General features: G+C 36.6%; 2 protein-coding genes across 3 annotated transcripts in view; one reads left to right on the top strand and one right to left on the bottom strand.

The window, feature by feature from the left end:
- Positions 1–3,349, bottom strand: part of ttyh3a (tweety family member 3a) — a 50,961-nt gene extending 47,612 nt beyond the window's left edge. Inside the window, exon 1 of one of the 2 annotated variants that reach the window (XM_083524500.1) lies at positions 2,478–3,349. In XM_083524500.1, the coding sequence (XP_083380626.1) occupies positions 2,478–2,603 (126 nt within the window). In that variant the 5' untranslated portion in view covers positions 2,604–3,349. The remainder of the gene's footprint in view (positions 1–2,477) is intronic. The other variant, XM_083524499.1, reaches the window with a different exon arrangement.
- Positions 3,350–5,344: 1,995 nt separating this feature from the next.
- Positions 5,345–26,107, top strand: snx8a (sorting nexin 8a). Its single transcript, XM_083524506.1, has 14 exons — positions 5,345–6,015; positions 6,762–7,447; positions 10,175–10,302; positions 10,460–10,589; positions 12,028–12,218; positions 16,005–16,125; positions 16,379–16,515; positions 18,022–18,102; positions 18,223–18,383; positions 19,217–19,346; positions 19,433–19,501; positions 19,641–19,790; positions 21,060–21,209; positions 24,858–26,107. Exons 2-14 carry the CDS (start codon positions 7,426–7,428, stop codon positions 24,948–24,950), a joined length of 1,563 nt encoding a protein of 520 aa, XP_083380632.1. The 5' UTR covers positions 5,345–6,015; positions 6,762–7,425; the 3' UTR covers positions 24,951–26,107.
- The last annotated feature ends 13 nt before the right edge of the window (positions 26,108–26,120 follow it).

The following is a 26,120-nucleotide window of genomic DNA, read 5'->3' as shown; positions in this document are numbered from 1 at the left end:
GTCTTCAACTGGACAAATGGGAGGACAGACCAACACTCACATTTACATCTGTCACTTACCCAGCATGCCTCCTGGCCTGTTTAGGACACTTGGTGTTTATTCAGGCACCACTTTGTTTTGTCAGCTGATAAGGGTGTAGTTTGTCAGCCTGAATCTCACATAAAAAAAAAAAGCAAAACACTTTTCGGACTTTCTGAAACTTTCCAAGCAGAAGTAGGTGGTACCCCAACAATATAATATGTAAAAGCAATTTGCTTCCCAACTGCAGCATTGAATATCGAGACAGGAAGTGACATGAGCGATCGAAGCGAACTAAAGCGGCCAAAAATATACAGTGCCAGAAAACCAAATTTGTTTTTGGAATGGTGTCATTTAAATCGATCTAAAAGCTGATTTTTTTTTATTTTATTAAACTAAAAGCTTTTTACTGAATTGTTTATTACAGTTAAATTAATAAAATACAAACCATGTCATAAAAACAAAGCATTTTAAATATAGGTAGTAAAACATGAGTAAGCTACATAATGCTCCTAATAACTCCCAAGACTCAAAGCAGACAGAAAAAAATCGATTGTGGAATCGATCTGGACTTGAGCAGACTTAAACATTCAGTAGTAAGCGTGCATTAGAACATGATTATGGCAAAAATTCATCCTAGATTAATTTCATCATCTCACCAAATGACGACACTGTAGTTATAAAAAAAATTTTTAATAATAAAACAGTGGCAATAAAAGCAAAATGGATTGACTGCCGCTGCTGGAACACACTTTATTCTTATTTCCCAAAGTTATTACAGAACAAATGACCTGCCACTGACATGGCCACAGCAAAACAAACAAAACCGGTATGAAGTGACTACAGAGTGAAAACGCATAGTGGTGACAAAAGCGCCACAGATTTTTTATCGTTAATGCATTTTTACCCATTGTTTATAGGCCAAAAGCTCGCAAATATAATATTTTGCAATAATAGTTGGTCTTATTCAAGGTTCCAGTCAGAATTCTCTTGTAAATAACTAATGCCGCGTTCATTGCGCCGTGTAAGTGGTAATTTCCAAGTTTGCGAGTTTTGTCATTTCTCACCTTTTTGATGTGCAAAAAAAAATTGGATAAAGTAGAGAAAGAAAAAACATGGATGCATTCATGAAAGAATGTAGTTTATTCAATCCATTAAAGCTCATGAAGCTGCTTTTTTTTTTTTTAAGCACAATTTTTACAGTTACGGGCCTCATTATAATGATTTTCGGTTCTGCTCTAAATTAATAAACTACACTGATGTTTTTGATGAGTTGGAAATGCAGAAGCAACAACAGTGGAGAACAGCAAGAAACCTTTTCCCCCTGAAAACTGGGTCTTCTCTACACAAAATGTACTCCTTCAACTCCTGATCATTGAAATTGTGTGTTAAAATTGCCCTTTAGTGTGAATGAGTATGTGAACGTGGTCAGGTAATGTTCCTTTGATGGTATCTAGATCCACCACCACCACCACAAGAACTTTGAATAGGACGCTTACTGAGGTTTTTACTCACCACAGAAAAACAGAGACCACCACACTGAATGTGTGCAGGATATTTTTAATCTGATTGAGAAAACAGCCTGATTCAAGTGATCCCCTATTTACTGCATTATTTCGTGTCTAACCACCTTCAAAATAATCTCAATGCAATTGGATCAAGGTGTTTACATGCAGACTTTTTTAATCCGATTGCGTTACACGTTTACCAACGGATTTGACTTGGCAACTAAGCAAGACTAATGTCAATACACTATATGGATTAAGACTGGGGGACACTTGATCTCCATCACACCCAAATCCTCCAGCACTGCTCGACTGGTACCACCTTCTCTCAGAATGAGAGGTAAGTACACTTCAAGGCTCTTCTCTGTTCTGGCACCAAGGTGGTGGAATGAACTTCCCCTGGATGTCCATACAGCGGAGTCCCTGATTGTCTTCAAGCGACGACTGAAGACCTACCTCTTCCTGAAACACTTAAATTAGCACATGACAACACTCCTGTAGATGAAGACATGATGTGTAAAAGTTGGCGTAAAAGAACTCGAATGTCCTGCACAGAGCCCTGACCCTAACTCCACTGACCACTTTTGGGAAGAAACTGGATAAACCCTGACCACAACCCAGACCTCCTCATCCAACATCAGCGTCATATCTCTGGTGGCTGAAATCTCCCTCAGCCTCACTCCAAAATCTGGTGGAAAGCCTTCCTAGGAAAGCGTCTCGAAACAGCTCAGGTCGGCACGATGACCAGGTCTCTACAGGCTTTTAGATGTATAGTGGACATACCCTGGATACAAGATACAGACTGAGTAGCAGGGGGATTAGTTTGCATGCATTGCAGTAACTGATGACATCACCCTCTCAGAGGACATGGAAAATGACTCCCCCCCCCCAAAAAAAAAAAAAGCAGAAGATGCATCTTGCAGCACTGACTCCAGTGTGTCCAGCAGATCTTACCTGCTGGTATGAGGAATCATCTGGCTGAAAGTCACTGCTGATCTGCTCGAAGCGCAGGTTGACGTGAGGAAGACGGTGCAGCAGGTTGACCCACCACGGGGGCGAATAATTTACCACGGCGGCCATTTTCGGGCAAACGGAAACCAAATGCAATGTTCAAACAGCTTCAGAAGGTTTCTTTTAGCAATGCAAAAGACTGAAGACCGGATGTAACAATGTCTGCGATCTGCACACACACACACACGGCACGCGCCGGCTGATCTCCAGGCTCATTGGTGGAGAAATCCAGACCCTCGTGTTGTCATCCAGGAGGAATGATGTTTTGTTAGGTGTTTTCCTGGGTTCAGGGTTTCTTGTGCATCTCAGTAGATTCCACTGGCTCCCTCGGTTTGCATGCACTAGCTTTCCAGATGGCAGGAAGCTAAGCTAACTAGATCACTGCCTCCTTTTGTTGTGACCTACCGAGACTTGAGCAAGATTTTAAAGACCCTCAGCACGCGAGCAGTAAAAAAAAAAAAAAAATCCTTCTTTGTTGACAGTCGGATTAATCATTAACTAGTTGCCTGAATGTTAGATCGGGTTAATCACGTGTACAATCGGATGTTGGAGTCTGATCTGATTCCTGTGTCCTCCCGCATGCCCAAAACCACGTCGGATCCGTCCTACACGCTTGTTTCTCCGCTCTGCTTCGCGTATCGATCTCTGGTTATGGGGTCCATCCAAAAGCCGCGCTGATCACCATGTCTCCAGTGGGAACGACCTCCGACTACTGACACTGCTGATGCCGGAGCACTGCGGAGTCCTTTTTTAGCCGAGGATCAAACCGGATTTATCACCTATTATGTATTTATTGAGTGCCGCGACCTCCAGTGGTAGAATATGAAAACAACATAAATGCTCACATGTTGCCGCTAGATGGCGCTGCACACAACTAATTATTCTTACAAACTAGTGAATAGAGTACACGGTTCCTGTATGTGGAAAAAAAAAATCAATACTCCAGTGAAGTACAAGTACTTCTATTACGTCAATCAATCATAAATCAGTAGTTTATTTTAGCACCTTTAGCTTACTTATTGCATCTTTTATAACAAGCCTATACGTTTGTTTTGTTTTACAACAAAAGTACTAAGTAAAACAAATAGAGCATTCAAAACCAAGTATCAATCAAGAAACACGAACCCCCCTGAAACGTAAGATTTTTTAGGAATTAAAAGTCAAATAAAAAAAAAAGTTTTTAACAAAGATGTTAAAGTAGCCAGATTTGATTAAAAGGCAAATTATTCCACAGTATTTGAGCAGCCACAGCAAAAACTTGATCATGTCTGTTCCTGTACTCTGTCCATGAGCTGTCATAAGTCAACAAGCTATTTGGAAGCTGAATTATTTAAAGCTTTATAGACTAACTCAAAAATCAGAAAAAACCTTTAACTCTGAAACGGACTGGAAGGCAGTGCAGTGATGTCAAAACGCAGATGAGTAAAAGTACTTGCTTTTAGATGCACTTAGGTATCAATATCAAAGTTCTGATCAATAACTATATTTGAATAGTTTATACAAGTCAGTGTTTCCCCCAAGAGTACCTTTACCCCAAACCTTCATTTAACATATTTTATCATGTCAAAGTGGTGAGGAACACCATGGTTTTTCTTGCATGATTAAAAAGTGAGACATTATGCATTAAAAAGCAGTGAAGTAAAAGTTTCCAAACATGAAAATAAAGAAAAATGTTCTTTAATACAGTAATGAAAGTTTAAAATAATTATTTGTGGCTGTCCACCACTGACCATACATACATGCTTGCCTAAGATTGCATAACTGAGTAGCTCAAAAGACACCCAAAGGAGAACAACTTTAGATAGATAGATAGATAGATAGATAGATAGATAGATAGATAGATAGATAGATAGATAGATAGATAGATAGATAGATAGATAGATAGATAGATAGATAGATAGATAGATAGAACTTTATTGTCATTGCATTTTACAGGTACACAGCAACGAAATGCAGTTTGGCATCTACCAAAAGTGCAAAATGAAGCGGTCGAAGAGGAATGTGCAGAAGTGAAAGGTTACAAGATTACAAGGTTATGGCATTTAAGGAGTTAGCAAGCTGAATAAACAGTCTACTATATATGAATATAGAATGCATACATACATACATACGTTATATACACATAAATGAATGAAATGTTGGGCAGAATGTACAGTAATGATATAAAGATACATATCGATAAAATAGTGCAGATGTACTGAGGAGTAAAAAAAAATATACAATGAAATATGTACATGAATAGTACAGAGGTTATATACAGTGATTTGTTTTGTGTTTTGTTTTGTAGTGATCTAGCGGTGTAGTGTAGAGTTCAGTAGTGTGATGGTGGATGGAAAAAAGCTGTCCCTGAATCTGCTGGTTCTGGTGCGTAAGTTTAATATAGATTTTAATATAGATTTGAAAAATAAAATAAACATAGAATCAAAACTTAATGGCATGAATTTTATAAGATGTTTATATTATGCTCTATGTTGACATGACTGCATTACATTCCTGTAAATCTTTGTCCTGAGTTTAAAAATGCATTGTTCACTTTTGATTGCATGCCATGAATTGTCATTTACTGTTTTTTAATGTTGTTTTTTTACATATCTGAGCTGACAGCATCCTTAGATAAAGGAAAAAAACAAAACCTTTGTAAAGCTGAAATGATTAAACAAGTTTGGCAAGTTTCAGATAAATGTCAGCAACATCCCACACAAAAGTCCTGCAATTTGCCAAAGAAAAGGCAATTGGAAAAGGGAGATAGTTTTTGTATTTAAGTGATGGACCCACATTCCCGTGCTCAGACACAATCTTTACAATATATTATTACAATAGAAATTATTATGCAAGTCATAGATCCTTTCTCTGTATTTATAATCATTTATAATATAATTTAATTACATTGCTCTAAACAAGATCTTAGTGACTACTGAGTATTTTTAAAGGAGCCCAAATTGTTCTCTTTGCTGCTTCTTACCTGAGCATACATCTACCAAGCTAAATGCAACAGTGAGCACTGCTTTCAAAGGATAAAGTGTGGCAGCAGTGATTAAAAATCCTGTGTAGTCTGATCAAAACACAAGCTGAGCTAGTCAGACTGGAAGAGCATGTTTGGCTGTTGGTAAGGGGTGGAAGTTTCAGAATTACTGCCACTATTAGCTCATCATAGATAAGTGCTTGCTGTGAAAGCAACACAGGTCAAGGAATTCAGAAATAAAAAATGTATTTCTCTGGGTGGGAATGGAAGCTCACTGAGTAAAATGTTGGATTTTGGCTTGAAAGGCCGTGAGATCAAATCCCAACACCACTAATCTGCTGCTCCTGTGACCCTGAGTGAGGGTCTCAACCCCCTATTGCTCAGTTGTATAAAGGAGAATACCCATTGTTCAGGATAAGTGTGTCTGCCAAATTCCATAAATGTAATTAATTTAGTCAAGAAAACTGGCGAAGATACTTCAGCAGGAAGAATTTAAGATGGACACCAAAATCACTTACAGTGATCTTTTATCAAAGCACACTTTCACATACCTATGCACCTCTACTGACATATTGCCAATTATTATATAAAAATATGATTAAAATTAGTCATTGTTATATTAGCATTCTCACCATTCTATGTCATGATATGAAATTGTAATTAAATCTCTTTTTTTTTGTCTTTGCAACTTACATCATGTTACGTTGAAGCTGACATTGAATTTAAGCCATTGTTCTTCCTAGTGGTTTGGTGGCACAGTAGGTGACAATACCTTCTCACAACTTCTCCATCCCTGGTTTGAACCTAAACTCAGGCAGCTATTTGTGTGGATATTTTTTTCTGCATGTTCTGTTTGGGGATTTCCTCCCACCACCAAAATAACATGCCAGTTGATAAAGTGGTTATGCTAAGTCAGGCTACACCCAGCTTCACCAGGACAGGCTTTGAATCAAGTGGTTATTGGACATGAAGCAAGGAATGGATGAATATTGTTTATTTAAGTCTTGCATGCTGACAATTAGTGAAGCACTTTGAAATAATTATTGCCTTCTTGGAAGATACTTGCAGCACACAGGAGAAAATGTTTAGCTATATAGCACAGTAATTTCAATGTTAGTAAATTTAATTTGGTATTATTTGTATAGTGTTTCTATTATCTTAACAGAAATAAAAAAGTTAGAAATTTGAATTGATAAGTTATTGCCTTTAAATTTATCCCTGATTAGCAAGCCAGCGGCAACAGCGGCAAGGCAGAACACCCTGAGGTGGCATGAGGAAGAAACTCTGAGAGGAAACGTACTTAAAAGGGAACTCAACCATATCTGGGCGACACACAATATCCATTCATTCTAGGTTTATCATTGTTCACAGGCCGTGGAGACTTTATATTTGCCAGATGTTTGTGGACACCGGTCTATCACATCCATGCATCCTTGTTTAACATCTCATGCTAAATATGCTACGCTAGATACGCTAGATCAGTGCAGGACAATCACATTTTTACATTTGTTCTAATAGAAACAGAACAGAAGTTTCAACAGAAAAAAGGTCATTCTACAGCATACAAAAAGACGTTATTTGCAGTTTGCTGTATTTCAATCTTTGTGGCAACTTTTTTGAGGAAGAATGAACTATTGTGGTCGGATGTCCACATTCTTTTGACCATAGTGTTAACTATGCATGCAATGATTTCTTAGGCAGACCTCCAGGGGGCGGTGTAGTGCCGGTTTAGTAATAGTCTTCTAGATCGGAAGCAATGCCTCGACAAACCCATGACGAAGTGAGTGTTTTTTGCGAGGCGTTAGACTCCGCCTACTTTACGATCTCACGCCTGGCAGTAGGAAAGCCCCCCCTCCCTCTCCCCCCTCTTGATTCTTTCCCCAGGAAATCACATGGAGGTGCAGATGTACTCACATGACAGTGTGAGCGATGGAAGGGGAGCTCAATGAAGGTAATTGTGTTACTGTATTATCTTATGGTGAGCAATGCAGCTGTGTTTGGTTTGTGTGTTGGTCTTGTGTAAGACACTTGTCCCCATTTAAAGTGAGGTTGTCTAACTTTTTGCCGTTAGATCAGGACTTGTATGTTTCTGGTAGAACAAACTTATGGACAAACTGGAGGCAAAGCACTTAAAATATGTTTATTTAATGTCCTGGATGTTGGCATATTGTTCGATCTGCAAACACGACTAGATGGAGGTTTCTGCAAGTTCTTCTAATTTCTGATTCTCTTCTATGGTAAGCAGTGCGCGAGAGCAGCCGTGGCACTTTATTGCGTAACAGAGCGGCTCCGAAAGACACCCGAGAGAACAACTTTCATATTGTGTTCGTGCACGAAAGAAAGCAAACATTGTAAATCCGTCTCAAAAACAAACAAACAAACAAACAAAAATGCATCACATTCGTGGAGATCTTTCAGGTGCACTTTCATGCTGCCAGTCTCTAACACTTTCTACCACATCCCAAAGCTGCTTTACTGGATTCAGGTCTGGTGACTGGAAAGATTTTTGAAGAACTCCTGTGCTAGACGAAATTTATAAATCATGTATTCGAGTAAAAGTCGAGATACACTTGGGAAAATATGACTCCAGTAAAAGTGTTTCCTTTAAACTTTTACTTGAGTAAAAGTACAAAAAAATGTTTGCCTTCAGATACACCTGTATTCAAAGTACTATGATTTATTATGGCTATAATGTTCCTATTATAATTTTTGTCACAAATCTCTTCAGTTTATGTGAAAAGACTCTGTTACTCTCAGCACAACAATCTATTAATAGAATGATATTAATGAGTCAAACACTGATTGATATCTGTTTAAATTATCCTGAGCCCAAAAACATTTTTCAACTATTTAAAAGAAAAATTGAGCAAATAAGGCCACGAGAGTTGAATCATGAGTTCCTTCCATCAATTTTTCCTCTCAAAATGTTCTGTTTGCTGTTGATCTGATGCTGAACTGCATGTTGCTAAAGAGATACCCCCAAACGCCAATCAAAACAAGTTTAAAACAGAGCGTGCGCTGATTGGTGGCTTACTGTGTGCTTGACCAGTTACATTTTGTTCCAATCAAATAAAAAGGAACGACTAATTTCGCAAAGTAAAGTGCCGACATCTGAAAAAGCTATTTAAGTAATGTAACGAATTACACTTTCCTTACTGTCCACCACTCATGAACTCAGGTTTATGAAACAAGTTTGAGACGACTTTTGCTTTTCTGACGATGTGCACTTGCATTATGCCGGAGGTAGCCATTAGACGATGGGTAAATGGTGGTCCTGATACGATGCATATGGCCAGCAATAATACTCAAACAGGATTGATCAGTATTAACATATCCAGATTTTGCCAAGAAACATTACGCACATCGTTACACCATCTCCACTAGCATGGACTGTCGAGACAATAGCCCATAGATTAATTCTGTTCCTTTATGAGACTCATGGAGACGGAAATCAAGATTCATCATATCAGGCTACATTTTTCCAGTCTTCATCTGTCTCGTTTTGGTGAGCCTGAGCCCACTGAAAATCCCAGGAGACGGTAGATAAAGTATAAAAATCTCAAACCAACCGATCTGGCATCAGCAGGCATGCTACAGTCAACATTACTTAAATTACATTACCCCTAATTCTGATGGTTAATGTGATAGTCAAAGATGCTGGCTTGTGACTGCATGATTTGATGTATTACACTGTTGTCACATGATTGGCTGATTAGATAATTGCATGAAAGTGTATGGTAGAGTTCTAGTTCATCTCAAAGATGCTTCCTGGGGTGAACGTCAAGGCTGTTTGTAGGACCCTACAAGTTCTTCTACTCCAACTTTAACACACAATGTCTTTATGGAGTTCATCTTGTGTGCAAGGCCATTGTCATGCTGGAACAGGTTTTGCTTAGTCCCCTTAGTTCCAGTGGAAAAAAAACCCCTAATTCTACAAGATATAACAGTATTCTATACAGCTGTTTGCTTTAAACATTGTCAACAGTTTGGAGAAGAACCAGATATGGGTGTGATGGTCAGGTGTCCACATATTTATATTCTAGCTGAGAAGTTAGTGCCAGTTGTTCTGATACTGTTTATCTTTCTGTAAAGGGCTATGAATCCTAAATATGTTTGTCCATGAAATGAAACACCATAATGTAGAGATACTGAAAGTAAAACATAATTCACAGATGTCATTAGAAGCATCTGTTTTACATATGTATGTATTCGAAGTTAGAAAGTGACAGAAAATGAACAGGCTGGAATATCCAGTTTTGTCTCTCCAGCAAAGGGCAACCAAAGCACAGGTAGAATTGGTCAAAATGTTACACCATCATTGCCAGCTGGTAAATTTTCCAGCTTTCTATTATAATATCAAAATTTACCAATAGATGTCAGTCTTTCAGATTTTCCTATTCTTATACACTTAATACACTGTTGTATTAGGAGTATTTCAGAAACTTCAAATATGGGAAAGTTTCATGCTACTGCATCCGGAGACACCAATTGTGTGCTTCCAACTTTGTGTTAACAGTTACATATAGCTAGAAAATAGCTAGCAAATAAATAGCACCACAAATAGCTAGAAAAGTCAGACGTCGCAATACTTTTGCCCATATAGTATATATAATATCTATTCACATCTGTTTATATTTTAATGTGTAGGTTGTATCTCTCTTTTTTATTCCATCTACAGGATCGGTCCCTGTGTATTATAGGGAAGTGCATCAAGCTATCAGTAGTAGGACGGATGAACGTGTGTCAATCGATGTGTTCCAAAGACTCCTCAAGAGGACCAATCTCTCTGTCACCATACAGAACCAGGTTTGCTATACAACTCAGGGACATCTGATAATATTTGTAAATCCTACATTGAACATGTTTAAGATTTTCTAGAGGATGTATCGGCCATTCTTGGTACTTTCAATGAGAGCCAAAAATGTAATATATAAAATGTGCCTTTTTTGTTTTTATTTTACAGATAACAGAGCATGTAGATAATGGAGATGGTTTTCTTAGTAAGTTGTCACTCTATAAAGCCCTGGCGCTGATTGCCCTTGCTCAACAAGGCAAGCAGCCGAGCCCCAAACTCTTGGAGAACTGCATACAAGGTAGGCAAAGTTTATTTCAGCAATAGAAATCCATATGCCATTAACAGGATATATAGACCCAATCACATACCTGAGCACTCTATATGACATGTCATGTGAATCACTGGCTTCTTATTAACCTCGTAGCAGCAGTTTTTGTTTTTGAGTTTTTGTTAGTCAGGACTCGAATCATAAGTTTAGACTTCTAACATATTTTTACAGGAAATCTTATAAATATAGTCATATAAATATATTTTATCCGGACATGTACACTCCCTCTATTCCAACTCTTAAAAAAAAAAAAAAAGCAGCTATGTCAGCACTTTTTGTGTGTTTTGCTTCCCTATGTGTTCTCTTGCTTTCCTGTTGAATTCTGTGTAACCTTATAATTCTGTGTGAAATTGCGAATATGCTCCCTCTATTGAATTCTATTTATAGTTATTGCTTTTTTGTGATTGTTGTCAGAAAATTTGACTTCCTCTTGGTTTTCAAGGCAGGAATTGTTTTGGACGCTGTGGCTTTTTCCCTCTCAAGTTTTAACTCCTTTTCAAAAAATGATGGCGTTTTGGTGGAATGGTGTTATTTCAGGTGCTGCCCCTGTGGTAGTTCAGCTGCACAAAGCGACGCTGATGTCTCATGTTTCTTTCTCTTACATGCCAAATGTTTAAAAACCACCCAGGTCTGGCCATCGGACCACATTCATGAATCATGAAAGTTGATGCTGCTAAAACACACAATTATAATACATACCACTATACATGCAAAGGTTGAAGTTTGGGCATATCGCCACAGAGCTGAATGTTGATGATGTTTTAGATATGTGATCATGTGTTGATAATGTTTGAGATACAATTTATGAACTGTATGTGAAGCGTGCTTCATTATACTGCAAATCTAGTTATGAAGTTGACTATCAGGTTGCGATTGAATAATCACATTGTTATTCAGATGTTTTATGAGTTAAAATAAAATCAACATAAAAAGAAAGATATAATAAAGTTATCGCTTAGCTGTTTGCGACATCTAAATTTAATTATGGGTTTCAGTGTGACTGTTGTAGCTGTTATCTGACCGGTGGCAATCGTATGTATCAATCTACATTTATGTTACCATGGTACAAAGTTAGCATCTGTTTTAAGAATGTTAACAATGTTAGGTTTTTGTCTTACTAAATTCAAAAGAGTCTAACATTTTGAACACATGTGGAAAGACTAACTTGATACTTGTAAATGACCAAAGGTACTTCTTATCTAGTCTTCACTTTTTTTTGTGACTTTTTTAAAGACAGTGTCTTTCTGACTGGCTGCAATAACCGAATGTGACCTTTAACACTACTTACTGCATCACTTTTTTATCCCTAACACTCACACTTTCTCACACTGCTAGCCCTCCTGACCGGTTCCATAAATAATTTTCAGGGAAGAAAAATATAACACTTTTTTTTATTATTATTTTAAAGAGTTCCCTAAACCTCAGCTGGGAGACCCAAAGGAGCTGCAGGCCCTGAGAATACAACCAGCTCAGGAGAATCCTCTTCTTATGTATTTGTCTCTGGAGAACCTGCTAGGCAAGGACACTATAAAGGTGGAGCTCATCCCTGAGAAGAAAGGCCTGTTCCTCAAACATGTGGAGTATCAGGTCACCAGTGAAGTAAGTATAAATGAGTAGTATGTTCACACACTAAGATGTTTCACAAGAAGTAACTTTTAAATAAACAAATATACAGTACAATTAAAATAGCTGCTGCAGAGAAAGGTGTAAAAATCTTTGGGGGAGACAGTGGCCGTGGACAGATGTAGATTTTTGTAATTGCACTATAAACATATATAAATATATATATATATATATATATATATATATATATATATATATATATATATATATATATATATATATATATATATATATAGTATTGTTTATAGAGCACTCCTTGAGTGTTTCAAGGCTCTGGCATGGAGAAGCTGGTGTTGGATCTATGATGATCGCAAATGTTGAGCTATTTTTTTTATTTAAGAATTATGATCACACTCTTGATGTCACCCAAATGAGGATGGGTTCCCTTTTTTAGTCTGGTTCCTCTCAAGGTTTCTTCCTCATAACATCTAAGGGAGTTTTTTCTTGCCACAGTCGTCATGGCTGCTCATCAGAGATAAATGCACACTTTACCTCTTAAATTTTGTAACTCTGCTTTGAGACAATGTCTGTTGTGAAAAGCGCTATAGAAATAAACTTGACTTGACTTGAGATATATATATATATATACAGTGTTGTGCTAGTTACTAAAAAATAGTAACTAGTTACAGTTACTCGTTACTTGATTCAAAAAGTAACTTAGTTACTTTGTTGATTACTTACACCAAAAAGTAATGCGTTACTGTTAAAAGTAACTTTTTAGTTACTTTTTTAAAGAACGTTCTTTAAAGTTCCCATTAATGCCCTTTTATGTGTTATGGTCTATACAAACACAAAAGACTTAAACACGGAGTAATTTTTAAACACTATTTTATTTAAGTCAGAGCTGCACAAACTGAATATATCACAAGGATTTCTGAAATAAATAACAAAACAAGCTGAATAATATATTCACAATCAAAAACTAAAGTGGCTTCTGCATCATAAAAGCTGTTGTGTTGAGCTCTTAAAAATCTTCCTTTCACAGCTGAAGTATAAAAACTATCAACAATGTAGAACAGAACACCGGGTTAGCTTCTAGCTTCTAGCATGGAGGTCCTGGAGGAGCTTCAACAGATTGGAGTTGCTGTTTAAAACCAGAAAGACACAGCTTACATTTGACTTAAAAGTTTTTGTCTTTATACTCAACTAAAGTGAAATAATGAGCAGATTTGCCATTTAACGTCAGTTATCTCGATCGGCGCTGTGCAGCCGCAGAAGAACTCGCGGAAGTGGCGGAAAAATCAAACCTTACAGCTGCTACAGGTGTTGTATTGTATACTGGTGAATCTCTGCTGTTAGTTAGTGCACATATGCCTTTTGTTGTTAAATGTTAAAAAGCGAAAGTAGAAGCGCGGCGCTAAACAGCACACGGGAGAACGTGGGATGAGCAGCAAAAGCATAGAATGAACACCGGCAGGATCGGGGGGGGATCCGCGGTGCGCTTTGGGAAGAAAAGCGCAGCCGTTGAGAGAGTGCCGGTGGGAAGACACGTACCGGGATACGCATGAGCGATAACAACAACCGCCGTGAACTAACATATACCAACAATAACGGACAGTGAGAGTGTGGAAGTTTAAATAGGAGCTGGTGATGATGCTGAACGAGCACCATATGTGCGCGATTGAAGCCGAGAGCTTCAGAGAAAGCGGCCGAGAAAACACCTGCCGAAGGGGGCGCCGAAGGGGGCGTGGCAGGTGGGTTCCTGACAGATAAACATGTACTGTATGTATTTTTATAGCATGCCTTCATCAAACAAATTGCGGCAACGCTGTTGTGTAAAAAACCCTTCAAAAACACGTGCATGCACATTCTCATTTATTAACGCACATCATGTACATAAAGAAATTTCAAGCACGTTAATATACTGCCGCCATTTTGATTTTCGTTTATCTCGATGCTTTTTGGCGACCCCCTAGGACATCGACATAACCGGGTTCCACTGTGTGTGTGTGTGTAAATATATATATATATATATATAATATTGTGTGTGTGTTCCAGATTACAAAGCACATGTCAACATTCTTTGTTTAAAAATGTAGAAGCACAAGTTAATCTATAACAGCATGGCACTAGTATATCTTTGACTAGGAATTGTTTGCAAAATACCTCCTGTTTATAAATATTTAATAATCCATTTGGATTACAGAACCTTAGCTAGAAATTTAATAATTTAATAATTCATTTACAAAGGTGACAGCTATAGAGCAGATTTGAGCTTTTAGACATTTTGGTAGAATACATATAAATGAATACTGTAGAAAAGATTATAGTGCAAGCAGTGTTCACAGATTTAATTCTTTCTTCCTGTATGCCAGTTATAGTCAGCAAATGAGAGTCACATGTTCACAATGTCAAGAGAACAAACATCTTAGAGAACTCCTTTTTTGCATTTGTGTTCGGATTTGTTTTCTATTTCCTACACACTGCTTTGTTTGTGTCAGTCATTTTGTAATGCCAGAATTTTCAGTAGACAATCATGTTTGCTCAATAGTTCACTATATTATTGATTTGTTTCAGCATCCTCAGGCTCTGACTACTCAAGCAATGTGTAATTAAAGATTTTCAGCATAAAAAACTAATAATAGGTGGTTGCATTATTAAAGATATTTCTTTCAAGCAGTTAGTGGGGAGTAAATAAGATCAACTTGTTGTGCTATTCTTCTAAATTCTAAACCGGTTATAGTCTTCAATGTCAAGTCAGATTGGTTCTCTCTGTGAAAAATATAGAAAAACATGGCCATGGTTATTAATGAAAGACTCCCCTGTGAATACTACCTGTCTGGCTGACTCTGTATAAATCAATAAATGACTTTCAACCACACACATACAACAAAATGTGTTAGCCTCTGACTTCTTTTTTAGAAACTAAATTAAAATCTTTATTTGTTAAACATCAAACTCCATAACGTTAAAGGTTAATAGCGTGAGTAATTAAAATAAAGGTTAATAGTCATTACAGTAATTAAAATATAATTAAATACCTGCACATGAAGGTACACATTTGTTACAAGTATGAAACATTTTAGGAAAATGTGTATTTGTTTATTTCTATAGGAACACCTTTACATATGCTTATTTAGTCACAGTGTAAAAAATCCTGCAGATTCAGATCAAGTGCTTCAGTTAATGTTCACACCGAAACATCAGAATGTGGAAGAATTTGTAACTTTGAGTGTAACATGGCTGTTGGTGCTAGACGGATTTATTTTGGAAGGATAGCCAAATTGATTGATTGCTTGCAGCATTGCAGTTTCAGAACGAGATAATTTTTTTCTCAGCCTTGCATGAACTCTGCATCTGTAGGAAAAAGCCATTCATCGAGAATCAGTATGTGGACAGAATAATGTGTAGAGTCTGTGTTGATTTTTGTCTACTGGAAAAGTGCTGAATCATGGATTTATAGAGTTATATATTATATATATATATATAGTGAAGCTATATTATATAAGTTATATTATATACAGAGAAATATAAAGAGTAGTTTAAAATGATGCCAGCAGTCAATTTTATCGTCCCACATGAATTAATTATTCTAATAATGACACTACTTTATATCTACAGAAGTCTGCATAATCATCCGGCACATCCAAAGAAATTCGGTCTCAAAATAATTACTGTAATTTACACAAATACACAAATTATGACAGAAATCTACAACAGAAAGCTTCACGGAGCTAAAGCCCGACACTCCTGCAACTATTGTTGTTTATCGACAGGTTTAATGTTCTGTGTACCAGTTTTTCCTTTTTTTTCCCCTTTCAGCGTTTCAAAACGTCCGTCTATCGGCGTTACAGCGACTTTGATGTCTTCCATGAGCTTTTGCTTCATAGGTTTGCCTACAGAATGGTGCCTTCCCTACCACCTAAAAGAGTGCTTAAATCAGGTACAATTTTATTCCATGAATTAGATGTTCTAAAATGCTAAAAGTTGTAAAACACCTGTGTATTAAATGTACCGGTAATGTAATTTAATTATTGGTGCTGTCTGTGTTTTGGTGCTTTGACATTTAATGTCATGCTTCTGCCAACACAAAACCAGCAAGCAATAGTTTTGCAAATTGTGTTTTGTTCATATTTTAGGTAATTGATGCAGATTTATCTTAATTAACTCAATTTCTTCACCTCTGTTCCCTAAAGTGTTGAACTCGCAGTCAGAGAGAGAGTTCATTGAAGGACGGCGACGTGGTTTGGGCAGATTTTTGAACCTCGTTGCCAGGCATCCCTTTTTCTCAGAGGACGAGCTTGTTAAAATATTTCTCACATTCAGCGGCTCGGTATGAACGTTTTTTTATTTAATTATTTCTACAGTATTGCTATATTAGTGCTGTTTTGTGTGGTCTATATGTGTCGACCTATTAGACTATTTTTGTATTGTTTTGGTATCCCAGTATATCAGGAGGCTGGATTTGAAATTGAACAACAGACATTCTTCAATCCAAATTTCAAGTTACATTTGTAAAAAAGATGCCTTAGTAAATGATGCCTAGTTTTTATGTTTCAACATTTTTGCCAAATCTGCATACTAGTAATAATTTTAGGACATGTGTATACATTTATGTCAAAGTTTTGATTCTTTACCAATAAAACTATAAAGAAAAACTAAATGAGAATTAAAGGGACATCCTAGACCAGTTTAGACCTGTTATTTATTTTGTTTTTGATGCTTTTTATTTTCCTCTTAAGGCTCACCAACAGTAATGTCACACTTTAGGTCCTTTCTAATTATGCGAAGGTTGGACACATTCATTCTCACATCCTGAATAGAGTTCTTAAGCTGATGTAACATTTTTCTTCATGGTTTTTCATTGTCTTTCAGCTTGTTTGCTATTGCTAACTTGAACAATATGTTATTGTTTCTTTTTGAAAAGTTGTTCAGTGTCTTTTGTTTGTACTACTTTTTGAGTGGGATTAGGGTCTCATTTGACTCTTCTGTATCTCCTCTGAAGTAAAACTCTAGCAGGATGACCATGTTTCTGATCGATGTGGTCATCCTGCTGTCCAGAGTTTTAGAGTTTGTCCAGATTTCAGTTTTCTAGTTTTTTCACAAATGTGTCAGATAAATGTTTTCTAACACAAAATGGAGCATCTGGCTGCAAAATTACAGCGCTGATAATCTGGACAGCACTAAAAAGAGGGGAACATTGTAGATCTTCGTGAGGAAAAACAGTAGGTACTTTAATCAGTAAGTAGTCTTAAGGAAAGAGGGAGAGAAAGACTGACATTTCTGATAAGGACAAATAAAATCACGGAAAAGCAACCAAGAAATGACAGAATTATCTCAGGTATCCATCAGTGTCCTATCCTGTCCATACTGCACTTATGGATATGATTTTTTTTTTCATTATTGTAGCTTCACAGAAAGTCTTGTTTGATAGAAATGACTAAAACTGAGGTATTGTAGGTAACTTTTTCAATATAAACTAAACCTCTTATTAGAAGCATAAATCACATTCTTGTTGAACTTTAAATTTGTGCATTCAGTGTACAGTAAATTTATTTTTTAAATTTATTATATAATATTGCAGTTTTTGAATTAAATACTATTGTTTGCAGTTTTACTGTATTTCAGTAACTAAATATCTTAAAATATATTGTGCATTAAAAAAATTGCACAATTCTGTCTTTAATTATTGTGATATGATATTTTTGTCATATCGCTCACCCCTTGAGTGCACTGATTCTTCAGTCATTTATATTCATTAGTCAGTAAAATGCATCATATGAATTCATGTTAATGTTATAATTTATAAAAATGTTCCCATTTTTTAAAATTGTGTTAGGATGTCCAAATAAAGCTGCGGGATTCTTTCAAGAAAATGGGAGACGAGTTCATGACTTATACACTTGCAACACAAGTCAAGGTTTCTATATGCTTCTTCTTTTTATTTTTTCTACAATCACATTATTTACTGTATTGTGTGCAACACTGCTCATATTAAGCATCATTATGTTCTAACACTGGCCTTGTATGTTTTCTTTAGGAATACCTCCCTTCGGACATCCAGGTACTGTTTACTACAAGCCGAGAGCTGATCAGAAATATCCACAACAGTTTTCAGAAACTGCGTGACCGAGCGGAAAGAATGGCAGAGCGTTCAAAGGAGAACTCTACAGATCTGCTCATGTTTGGGAAGGAGCTTAGGTAAATAACACACCTGCCGTGCATCAGTTATACGATGTTGCGTTACAGTATTGTTTATGATTATTAAAGTTAAATGATGTAATGGTAATGATTATTAATATTTTTCATTTATGCCATTAATTACATTTTTACATATGTATCTTTATAGCCTTTACCTTACTTGTGCACCCTAATTTTTATTGTGTTGAATGTTCTTTGAATGTTTCCATACAATGAACAGTTCTTCCAATAATGAATGAATAGGGTTTCGCACACATTACAGTTACTTCTTTTCAATTTATTCAATATTAGTTGTTGATAAACTTTGACACAGATGTTCCACAAAGAATCGCAGAATAAATTTTTATAGTTACTTAAATAGTGTATTGTGTATTTTACACAACTCGTAGATTTCTTTTCCCTCCAAAAGGTGGCAATAATTCTGTAGTTGAACATTTATTACTCACAATGAGGTAGTTGCACGAATGGCATCATGTTTTAAAATAATAATCATCAGTTACTTCCTTTTTGTGGACATGTGCAAGAGACTATAAAAGCAGACAAACAATTGTGCTTGTTCAAAAAGCAGACATGTTTAAAGGAAGTGTTACTTTTGAGCAAGGGGAACTCCTGAATTATTTCAAGCTACTTCTTTGAAACACTCAAAGGTGTCTGCATATTAACAATGACACGTATTACCTTTTCTTTAGCAGTGAAGCTCAATAAATTTACATAATAAAAAGAATAAAACATAAGTGTAATACAGCTGTGTCTTGTGTTTAAATTTGCTTGATATTCTGTGTTCCACATATACCATAGATTTGATTTGATTTTCTCTTCACCCCTTTCTCCAGTACGTTGGGTTGTGATCCCTCACCCGTGCCTGTCTTGGACTCATCTAAGAGCATGTGGGCTGATTTGAGAGTTTCTCTTCATGGCTTTTCCTCTGAATTCTCCCTGTTATCAGAAAAAGCTGCCCAACAGGTACTAGTTCTTTTATAGAAAGCGTTTATGTAAGATACGAAAGAGATCATCTCACTGCTGGGCCCTTATATGTTAATTATTTATAGGGAAGAAGAGAAGAGGATGATGTGGTGGAAAAACTGAACTTCTTCCTGGATTTGCTGCAGTCGTACAGGGTGAGTATTTATGAACTGTTAGCATGGCTAGACCTGCTCTTTATGTAGAATCTTTTTATCAATGATTATGGATATTATTATAGAGTCCAGCCTTAATCTTTACGAGATTTACAAGATGCTTACTGAGAATATGGTGCAGGACTTGTGTGAGCGTCACGAAAAGGGTGTTCTGCACGAGCACCAGAAGGCCCTTCAGAAGTACAGTGTGATGAAAAGACAGATGATGAGTGCAGCTGTGCAGCCAAAAGAACAGGTGTCTGTGGAGCAGCTAGAGTCCCGCATTGTCCAGGTCAGTCTTCTTATAGACACACACTTGAACATTGATATGCATTACAAAATTCCCAATATGTATTGAACATAAGTGGTGTTCAGTTCAGACCCCTTCACTTTTTTTTTTAGCAACAATTCTGAACAATTATGTAGACCTGCTGGATTGCATCAATACACAGTCTTGGAGAAAGAAACACAAAATATTTCTTGCCAGTCTCTTAGGACTCTGATATGTAATTGTTACATGGAACGGCTTTGAAACTTACTAAGACTCTTCCTAAAGCTGGCTACCCAATTGAACTATGCAGCCTAGGAAGATGTTTTTTTCGTTGATCGAAGTCCAGTAGTACACAGACGTCCCTAAGGAAAATGTGTTCAAAGACAGATATGATGTGTGGAGAAATGGTTCGCCAGTCCAGCACAACATTGTGTCAAAACACTCTGCACACAGATGGCTTTTGAAAGTGTCCTAAGGGGTCGAGTCTCAGAGGATACCAAACTACATATGGAGAGAAAAAAATGCTGTTTCACCTGACAAAACATGGAAGGTTCTCTAGAGGAAGAATGGGATGATTCTCACAAATCCAGATGTGCCAAACTTTATGTTCATCAGTGTCAAGCTGATTAGCAAAGCACCTATTAAAATGTATAAATATTTATGTATAAATACTTATGTATAAATACTTCTCAAAGTGTTTTTATTATATAGTATTTTTCTGTTTAACCATTATATAGAAACTGATTTTGCTGCCATATCACTCATAACAACTTTGTCTTAAATGAAAAAGGCACAAGACTATCTCACTTGACTTGTGCGAGAGGCTACTCTATGGTACTATCCGGAGTTACCTCGTAATTGTCATATGAGTGTCAACAACTTATAGCTATCCAGCAGCTCGGTTTGAGATGTTTCAGACATACTTTTGTCCAGCTGTGTTTGTGGTTATATCATATTACCCAGGGTTGCAATAACATCTTAGAAACCACTCAAAATACCTAAACCTAGCCCAAAAAAAAGGGGGGGGACAGGGGACATTTTTCTCAGCCATTGTGTGGGGAAACAATAATTCCACACAGCAGTACACTATGTCAGGTGTACAGACAATATCAATTCCTTGAATCCGCTTTCAGTCTTGGCAATGTATATTATTGCAATAAAAATTGTTCAGTACATTATTTCATGCTTCTAGATAATTATACATTTTAGTAGTTTTCATGGTTTGGAAAAAAAAAATGCAGATAGAATACAGATAGAAATATGTATTCAAAATTGACTTTCTCCTTGCAGCAGGAGAATGCAATCCAGACGATGGAGCTACGGAACTACTTTTCCCTGTTCTGTGTGCATCAGGAAAGTCAAGTGATATTTGCCTACCTCCCCATCACCTCACACATTCTGGGGTCTTTCGTCAATTCACAAGTGCAGAGTCACAGTGAGGTGAGAATTGTTGAATGTACATGTTGTATGGGTCAGACAAAGAATGTGAAGGACTTTGAAATAGTGATTGTGTGGAAGAAAAGAAAAAAGGGAATTCCACCCATATAAAAAAAAGATGGTTAAAATGTTCTGAAGCAACACATCCCAAGCATGAAAAGCATTCACTTCCCTTTCCAAAAATCACATGACCGGTAATTTCACCTGCCTGGGGATTTTTATTTCAATTTCCTCCAAGATCATGTCACATTTTTTTGGCCTGCATGAGAGTGATTAAAAACATCAACTCTTATATAACTCAGCAGTCATGTTGCACTACAGTCGAACACTGTAGCATTATAAAACAAGGATATTATGGAACTTAATTAATATAAAGGACTCTAACTCTGAGGTATCTCTGAGGTGGGAAATAAGTGTAAAGAAAAATGTTATTATGTAAGTATTAAGATTTTATTTTTTTTACCACCTCATGTATTTGAGGCAAATGACAGTTTGTATAACAATACTTATTTTTCCCTTTTCAAGAAATGCTAAATATACATATTAGAGTCAATTACTATCATATATAAGCTATTTTAAACGAACATTATACAGCTTTTTAATGTCAGAACTGGGTGCTCTGGAAAATTCTGCTTTTGTCAAAGATTTTAGTTTTAAGGGTCAAGCTTAAATATAAAGCCATGAAGGCACAAAGCACAGCTTTACCTTAAAAATCAAGCTTTTCTATTTTGCTGATACTCTGTATATTCAATGGGCAATTTAAAATCTCTTAACGGCTAAGATGAATGTAAGGTACTGCTGCAAGCCTCCCCAGTCAATATCTCAGGGCTTGTGGATCTACTTCATTCACCACCAGTAGTTGTAAGCCAGATCAGAACCTAGGCCAGAGGGCATCCAGGCAAGGGTGCTTAAGCAGTATGCCATCGAATGTTCTCAGTCTTTCTGGAATCTATCCATGTTGCCTCTGTACACACTTTCCTAAAAACATCTACAATAAACCACAATTGGCGGGTTGAACTTACTGTAAGCATACAGTGCCTGGGGTGACAGGTGCAGAAATCTGGCCTTCTAGTTTACAGTTGGATTCAAACTGTAAGGTTAAGCTTGTAATTCTAAGAACACTAAGAGACTGTACATCATAACAACTTTCCATTAATCACCAACTTACCTAGTGACTGGTTTACAGGCTGTAAACAATCGTCACATGTGATCTCTAAGCCTGTGCTCTCCAACCTCAACCCCACTTAACACCTTTGGGGTGAACTAGAACACCAAAAACACCCCATACCTCCTCTCCCAATATGAGTGCCTGATCTCTGTGGAGGTTATTATAACAGCAAAGTGGTGACCAAATCCAATCAATGACATGCCTTTGGAATTGGATGTTCAGCAAGCACATATTTGGTATCATGGTCAGGTGTCCACTACAGTCTGGTATGTGATTGTATTGTCATTAATTTTAATAATCTAACTTCACAAATGACTGCATTATGCCCTCTCCCTCCACAACTTCTCTGAAATACTTGGATGATACTGTATTTATCAAGCTCATCAAGGACAGTAAAGCATTTATGGACTGTCATTTATTAATTTCCAGGTTACATAATAGCATGTCGACAATTATTTAGAAAGGAATGGCTATTGGCCCTGCTAAATAATGCAGGGGAATCTGGTTTAAAGGTATCTGGGATACATTCTTGACAGCAAAATGTTGCAAAATGTGCAAACACAAAAACAATATCTAATTATATCAGAAGTCTTCAAAGCAAGAAAACTTTTGCTTGCTTCCACCCACCAAACAACACATAGTTCTGTTCCCTGTTCTTCCCCTTGCAGCCCTTAACAAATATCTCAAGACCCGAATATCCCTGCATAACTCCTCCTTTACTCCTGTAGGGATGTAGATAGTGGACTTTGCCTTGGATTAGTACAACTTAATCTAGTTAAACTAGATATATTCTTATATATGCAGTATATATTTTTTTTTAAAGAATGGGGTATAATTGCCATACACTACATACATGGGTCTGTGTGTGAGCTCAGGTCATCGACACTGAATAGAAAATCTTGAGGGGCCTGCTATAGAGCTCTGACCTCAACCTTATTGAACACTATTGGGACCCAGGCCTCCACACTCTAGATCAGTACCTGGCTTTACTAATGCCCCTGTGAATGAATGAGCACATAGAGGTAACAAGTACACTCATAAATCTAGTGAAACTTGTTCAGAAGAGAAGAGTGTGTTGTGGCTAATTGAGACAAGAACAAACAAATTCAGTAACAAGACAAAGACTCCAATCAGAAACAAAATAAGTTCCACCGGCTGGAACCGAAACTCATTAGGCCAGAAACGGAACTACTTATAAGGCTGGCAACGGAAACACTGACCATAAATGAGACTTATGCTTTCGCACACTCGCACACATTAGGCCTTACTGTGGATATATTGAGTCCACTTTCTTTGGTTATACAGAGTGGGGCAAATATCAGAAAGTAATTAATAAACAGAAAGAAATAACACTGTGAATGTGAAATGTGATACAAAAATTAATATGAATAAAATAAAATAAACAAAAAGAAATGACAAGAAATAACTAATAACAATGTGAAATGTGCTACAAAAAAATACCCCAAGTGGAGGTTATTATAACAGCAAATGGGGACTTAATGTGGAATGGGATGCATAATAAAGCACATGCAAGTCAAATCAAGTCGACTTTATAGCCATTTCAACCAGATACAGTCAAGACAACAGACAAGACACATGACAAAACAATGACAGTAGCACTGCACAGTAAAGAAGCTTGTGCAAATGGATTTTCTGTATAAAATTATAAATAAATACTGAATCTGTAAACATTTAGTTGGATGTAAACATTGCAAATATTATGGTCAACGATACAAATCTTACGGTCAGGTGTCCATACACATTTGCCCGTATAGTGTTTGTACTGTTTGTATACTGTTTATTTGTAAAGAGGAAGTCATTTATGAGGACACTGAAGAAAGTAATCAGGAATCATTAGTAGACACAGGAACAGCTACTGAACATCCTTTGTATATAGTTATTTCATGTGATCACTGAATAGAAAAGTGGAAGCCATGGAAGAAAAATGCATTCAGAATCAATCATTAATAAAAGATATTTCCACATGTTAAAGAAATATTAAGTGTGGAAATTAGGGAAAAATCTGGAATAGGATGTTCAACAAGCACATGGATGTCAGGTTTCCACGTTTTGCCCACATTGCGTACGTTTTTCTCCCATTTCAGAGTCTCGTTAGATTACACTAATTAAACTTAAAGCAGCTTTAAATTATAGTCAGCGATTTTCTTTAACGCAGAGCGTAACTGTTTTTTTTTTTTTTTTTTTTTTTTTTTTTACAATCTCAGTGAAATAAATTGTGCACACGTTTACTAACAGTGAGACTGTCAACTACAACTACACAGGGTTTTTTTTGACCAGGTTAAATGAAATCTTATTAACTAATGAAGCAGAAAGCATTTAACTGGTCCCTACAGGAAGTTGAGCAAACTGTGGTATTAATGTGGTGTTCTATTTTCAGGAACTGTGAAATAACATTAAGAAAAACATTCCACAAGGCTTCCAGTGTCCCAGTCTAATTCTTGTCTTCTGTTATCTCCATGTAGATGGGCCAGGTTTGGAACAATCTTCGCTCCAAGCTGAGTGGACTTTTTGCAGACAGTAATGGTTGCCAGTCTCCTCCTCTCACGCCAAAATAGCAGAGGATGAGGAACGACGCTGGGCTGCCAGAACGACTTTGCACAATTTTCTTTTCCTTTATGTATCCTACAGTACACTACTGCATGATGATAACTTGCTAATTCTCTTTTCTCACATGCTGAGCTTGATGGCGAAATGACACCAACATATTTTGTATGAAACTGCTGTCTTTGTAAAGTAGCTTAAAGGAAAAGCAATTTTGCTCTTTATTACTTTATTTTATTTTTTTTTATTTAGTCCTATATGCTATATGGGTCATTATTAAGCTAATGATAGTTTTAAAAACAACACTCCAATTTGTACAGAATCATAAAGAACATTCTGACTGAGGATGGCAGTATTGCTGCAACAGAAGGATTTTTATTTTAATCCAAAAAAAAAAGCTATCTAGTATATAACTGCAAAACAGATTCATAGTTGCAATGTCTGAGCCCAAATCTATTCAAGTGCACTCAATTCAAGCATGCTTTCATAATATGCATAGCAGAAGAACTGACATCTGAAGAACATACAAAAAACAATCTCAGATGTTTTCTTAAGGCATTAAAAAATGTCTGAATTACTAGAGCTCAGGTGGAAAAATGAAGTAAAGCGAAAGAAAAAGATAGATATTAAATGTTTAGTAACTTAAAGCAGAGAAATATATATTCTATTTTAATGGTTTTACTTGTATATGATATGTCAGTATATCATGCATCTATTATTATGTTTTTTGATTTATTCACAGAACCTTTATACACATTTTGTAGAAATTGAGTATCTATGAGTTGTGCATGAGGAATGTGTTGTGCATGAGGAATATTTTGGATAATTTGTATATTCATTTACTTTTATTTGCTTGATTGATTTAGCATGTGCCATAGTTTGCCCTCTGCTGGCAATATGAGCAAATCACAGCTCGTTCATATTAATTCCCCAGCTGCCTGTTTTAACCCATTATGTTGTTATATGTACATTTTTGTGCTAATCAGCAATAAAGCAAGAAATGTGTTTTCAATTCGATGCAGTTATTCTGTACAAAAACATAATTACAATAGGAAAAAGGTAATATTGTTCAATATACTGTAAACAAGGCCCTTTACATTTGTATGGTAGATTTTTAATATTCCTGACTACTTGCAAACTTATGGCACACCAAAGGCACTATGTCAAAATACTCACATGTTATC

Source organism: Silurus aristotelis (genome assembly GCF_946808225.1).
Source record: "Silurus aristotelis genome assembly, chromosome: 21".
Taxonomy (NCBI): Eukaryota; Metazoa; Chordata; class Actinopteri; order Siluriformes; family Siluridae; genus Silurus; species Silurus aristotelis.
The sequence above is the reverse complement of the archived record's forward strand: the minus strand, read 5'-3'. Positions and strand labels throughout refer to the sequence as shown.

What these genes read in the sequence shown, in the direction of transcription:
- snx8a (XM_083524506.1), top strand. Translation starts at nt 7,426, where the DNA reads ATGGAAGGGGAGCTCAATGAAG. An exon ending in CTGTCACCATACAGAACCAG is followed by an intron (nt 10,303 to 10,459) that starts GTTTGCTATACA and finishes TTTATTTTACAG; the next exon opens with ATAACAGAGCATGTAGATAA. An exon ending in TTCTCACATTCAGCGGCTCG is followed by an intron (nt 16,516 to 18,021) that starts GTATGAACGTTT and finishes AAATTGTGTTAG; the next exon opens with GATGTCCAAATAAAGCTGCG.